Consider the following 5,008-nt stretch of genomic DNA (forward strand, 5'->3'; position numbering starts at 1 on the left):
ATCTGGAGATTAGTGTGCAAAGAAAGATTCGTCATAAAATGAAGATCTGCCCTCTTTATCATACAACAACACTGCAAATCTTCAACTAAACTTCAGTTTCTTACCCCTAAATAAAATCTTTTCAACCATGTGCCCTCAAACAAATCATCTGATTTGTAGAGAAAGCCAATCCCTTTGTATAAAAAGTGCCGTTCTGTGAAGGTCTTAAGTGGTTTGTTAGAGATCCCTTCTTGCAGGACTTTGTTCATGTCAACAAAGCAAATGTTTAAGTTAAAGTTATTTTGTTTTTGTTAAGTGAATTTTACATTTACTTTGTGACTGGTCTGTGGAAACACTGAACAATAAAAACACTTCCTTCTTAGATGAAACCTAAAAATTGGAAAGATTCACTCATTTCACATTCTCCCAATGTGTGAAACGTGTGGTAACCTTTATGGGTGAAATGCCAGATTTTTAAGTTACAAAGGATTTTCAGTGCATCAGGATGTATATTTCTACTATAGCGTTTTCTTCATCACAAATGTAGAAATTACTGACATTAATGTAAGGTGATAGTAAATTTTACCTATGCTTTTTTCAAGAAAAAGCAGAATAACAAAGTTCACTGTTTCATAAGAGAAGTGTTGTATTGTGTTCAAGCCAGTCTGAGACCAGCAGACCTTGATGTGTGCTGCCCAATGTCATTAACAGATGTGAGACGGGGGGCTGACTTCCTGTGGTACTTACAATTTCAGTTGCTCGAGACAAAATACACCCAGCCTCATTTAGATCTGTTACGGAGAATGAAAATAGATCACAAACTCTTTGGCATCGCTTAAAATACATTTTTATTATTATTTCTTTTATGAAAAGAAAGGTTATGTTGGATTTAGACTGTTACAAAAAAGGTATAATTTATAGTACAGATGTTACAAAAATGTGTTCTGAAACCCAGAAAGTCCACCACACAGATCTCAGTATATAAAAAAAATAACATTCATCATTCAAGCTACAAAAGTGGTTCTCAGGCTGGTTTTATTCTAAAAAAAGCATACCTCACATTAGAAGCAGAAATGTTCCAGGTGAACAGTAAAATAAGGGATCTGAGAGTGAATATGTCCACACCCTAAATAATTAAACGAGCACACACTTTTGTCAAATAAAGTTCTGACGCACCTGATTAAAAAAATAAACCATTTACAGATCATGATGTGCTCACTCACCAGCCAGCTGATTCAGGTTCAGTCATGGTTAAGCTGTCAGCATGTAGCAACAGAAAAAAAAGCAATAATATTTTTACAAGTGCACACTAGTCATAGTACAGGTGTATTGACTTTTTGCCATGTTCATTTCTCTTTTTCTTTCAGTGTAGCAGTTGAACTGAGGGTGATTGGGTGACATTTTACAAGAATAGCACACCCACCCAAAGACCAACTATTTCTCCATCAGACTTTAGCACTCAGTCATTTCAAAATGTTATGGGGGGGGGCTTTTGGTTTGCACCTTTCTCCCTCAATAAGACCGCAACGTTCTCCACTGCATTGTGTGTATCTCACTTCTCAGTCTCACTGAGAAGTGAGACACCTCTTTCCTGTTATCTCTCAGACTTCTCTTAACTCTTTATGCAACACAGACAGGCAAGTGTTTGCAAAAGAATCTTATCTGAGCAAAATTGATGCGCCTCGGGTTTCCGAACCAGCGGAAGCCCAAGCATCAGCAAAATCAGGCGTCATAGACTGCGAGTGCTGTCTTAAAAAGTCCTTAAGAATTCAAATACAGAGAATAATACCAGTTTTATTTTATGACTGTTTTATAATCTTTGGTATGTGTAGGCTATCAATTTGACCAAACCCCTTTTTACTAGTGAAAGAGGAGGTGTTAAACTCCAAGAACTATATCCACGGACATTTTTAACATGGTTTATAAAGTTAGTTAATTTAATTTACTCAATCCACCTTCAACCGCACTTTAACATTGCTTAGACAGAAGGAAATGTTGTCTTTTCAGTCTTTTAAGCTAAATTCTGCTTGGAGGATAAAGTCTTAATGTCTTCTTTCTGTGCCTCCATTTGTAGTTCATTCCAACTATTCAGTTTTCAGGTTTACCCCACTGACCTCTTTCTTTCCATTATTGGAATATTTTCTTTGTGCAGTGTGGGGTTCTTTCACAGTCTTTTGGACTCTGCATCCAAGAGTTTCAGTCTTTATGACTTAAAAAGTTTAGGATAAAGAGATTTAATCGTGGATGGAGAGGTTATTGCATTCCCCGAGGAAATGGTTGTATCCAGTCCATGGTCCAGTTTTTGAGAAGGCACCTCAGTTTTGCTGAAACTGCATTCTATAAATGGCATCCCAATCTTCTTGACCTGTCCATCTTTGGTCATCAGACACGACTGACACAGTAGCCTCAGAATGGCTCTCCTCATGTCCTTGCTGGTCAAAGTATAGATGATTGGGTTGAGGAATGAATTGAGGATGGCTACTCCCAGGAAGTAGTCTGCCTTTTTGAGCATCTGGCACTGGCCCGTGGGGCAGAAAAAGTCCAAGAGAAGGAGGATGAAGAGAGGCAGCCAACAAGCAATGAAGACTCCCACCACAATGGTGACAGTCTTGAGGAGGGCGATATACTTCTGCGTCACCCTGGCGAGGCTGTTTCTCATGCTGGATTTCAGGCTCAGCCGCTGCCGCCTCGTGTTGGTGCGGACAATACGGAAAACCCGAGCATAGAGGACCACAATGGACAAAAGCACCGTGCTGAACACAGACACACTGAAAAGGATGTAGCTTTTGGCGTAAAGTGGGAGCACTGTTGAACATTGGTCCAATCTGTGTATGCAGTTCCATCCCAAAATAGGGAGAATCCCCAGTAATGCTGACAGGGCCCAACTTCCACCAATCAGTGCAATCATCCGACCCCGTTTTGCACCGTGGTATGGACGCATTGTCACCATAGTGACGTGACGTTCAATTGCAATGGCCAGCAGGCTAATGATGGATGCGGCCAGAGTGATGAAGACCCCTCCTTCCCTGAGGAACCATAACAACGGTGTCAGTTTCAAAGTATTGTGTCCTGACATCAGGATGTTGGCCATGTAGGTGATACCCGCCAGCAGGTCTGACAGAGTCAAGTTTCCCAGCAGGTAGTACATGGGCAGGTGGAACTTCTTGTTCTTCCAAATGGCAATGAGCACCACTGCATTCTCCAGGATGATGAGGAGACACACCACCAGGAATACAATGCTCTCAGGTTTCAGATCCTGACGATTCTTGAGCTTGCCGGTGTAGTTGTAATGCTTACAAATGACAGACTTATTGTGGTAATCCCAGAAGAACTCAAAGTAGCTGGCAGAAGAGGAAGGTGAGGAGGTGGAGGCCATCATTGTGGCGTTAGCACCTTCAAGGTCAGAACATGACGCACCCATGTAGGACGCTGCTTTTTACCTTCTCTTCTTGCAGCTGGGATTAAGAAGTCATTCCGTTGACATGCAGCTGACAGCAAGAGCAGGAAACATCAAATTAACAGGAAGAGCCTTCAGTAAATGGAGAAGTTTGATGAAAATGATGCAGATGTTTTCTTTACGGCCAGCAGACGGTGCTCTTGAGCTCTGGTTGGCTGTGGGCTCCAATTACTATGGAAACATAAAAAAAGTTCAATGTAGTGGGACTAAATCATTAACTCATAAAAGTTTACAAAGCTGAGTCAAAGACACATGCATTTTGAAAAAAAAAAAAAGAGGAACATGTAAATATGTCACCGTAAGCAAAACATTAAATTACATTGCATATGAATTCATAAGCAGATGAGATGTGAACTCTATTTGGTTTAATAAGGTATATTTTCATATTAAAAGATAAAAAAGATGATGTACAACTATTGCTATAATCATTTCAGCTATGGTTGAGGTTTGTGTGCCCCAGTAAAATTGTTAGACAGAAACCACTTCAACATATAATCTATAACATTTGCAGCTGGTTCTCGTGTTGCAGAAAAAACAAACGTATGACACAAAAATAGGCTTTTAAGAGAGAATCAAAAGATTTCTAAAACTATTTAAAGTTAATTCAAAATGAGTTTAACTATCATTTGTAGTCACTGTTGCATTTCTCTTGGTTTTTATAAAAAGTTAATATCCTATTTTCCAATCTGACTACTTTATCATGCAGTGTACTGGAAAAATGCTGTAAATTTGCCATTGAAAAAAAAATCCAAGAAAACAGACTAGATTTTCATCAGTGATTAAAATTTAAACATTTAATCATTAAATGATTTGTTTGTGTACCAAAAATAACTATAGAAAGTGAATGTGTCTCTAAAGACTTTACAGCACTGAAAATATATAATGGTTTTTTGAACTTTTGCTTTATAGTGTAACTAAAATGTAATATTCGTGTTTTAATTGACCCTATTATTAACTTACTTTAGTGAAATAGATGTTGCCCTTCACATGCAAAAGTATTACAATACATTTCTATATACTCATACCAAAACTTATGCTCACAGAATAACCATAGCTTTCTTCCACTTAACTCGTTCTATAAACAGCATGCATCTACAACAAAGATATCTAAAGTAAATGTTTTCGACAATAAAGCCTTTAACATATTTAATCCAACTGGAAAAGCATTGCCGTAAATATTACCTGGGAAGCGATGTCGTGCTGAGCTTATCCTGCCATTCATCTGACAATTTCACTCAAGAGAATCCAAACATGTGCAGCAAGTTAGTCACCGTCAAACTGACAAGGCAGAGGGAGTGAAGTCTTCAGTTGAAACATGCAACGGCTCTGGGGGTTGGTCTTAACTCAAACAGTCTCTCCCCCTTACGTTCCCTCAGACTAGCTCTCACTCAGTGTTGCATTATACTGGACTTCACAAGCAGCTTTTGCTTCCTTAGACTTTAATGCCACTTGTTTTTTCTGGACTCTTTCATGCGGCACTTGTAGGTGTGTGTGACCTATATATATGATGTGAAAGCTGAAAAGATATTACTCACCTGCTGCCAAACAGGAACAGACGATAAAGGGCAACAC

At 39.0% G+C, this 5,008-nt stretch overlaps 1 protein-coding gene across 1 annotated transcript; it reads right to left on the reverse strand.

The window, feature by feature from the left end:
- Positions 1–803: 803 nt before the first annotated feature.
- Positions 804–4,790, reverse strand: s1pr5b (sphingosine-1-phosphate receptor 5b). Its single transcript, XM_015052709.1, has 2 exons — positions 4,619–4,790; positions 804–3,607 (listed from the first exon to the last, which is right to left on the reverse strand). Exon 2 carries the CDS (start codon positions 3,398–3,400, stop codon positions 2,183–2,185), a length of 1,218 nt encoding a protein of 405 aa, XP_014908195.1. The 5' UTR covers positions 3,401–3,607; positions 4,619–4,790; the 3' UTR covers positions 804–2,182.
- Between the last annotated feature and the right edge of the window lie 218 nt (positions 4,791–5,008).

Source organism: Poecilia latipinna, unplaced genomic scaffold (genome assembly GCF_001443285.1).
Source record: "Poecilia latipinna isolate Pla-1442-1.1 unplaced genomic scaffold, P_latipinna-1.0 Scaffold4, whole genome shotgun sequence".
Classification (NCBI taxonomy): domain Eukaryota; kingdom Metazoa; phylum Chordata; class Actinopteri; order Cyprinodontiformes; family Poeciliidae; genus Poecilia; species Poecilia latipinna.

Excerpts from the sequence above, each read along its gene's own strand:
- s1pr5b (XM_015052709.1), bottom strand. The coding sequence starts at position 3,400 with ATGGGTGCGTCATGTTCTGACCTTGAAGGTGCTAACGCCACAATGATG.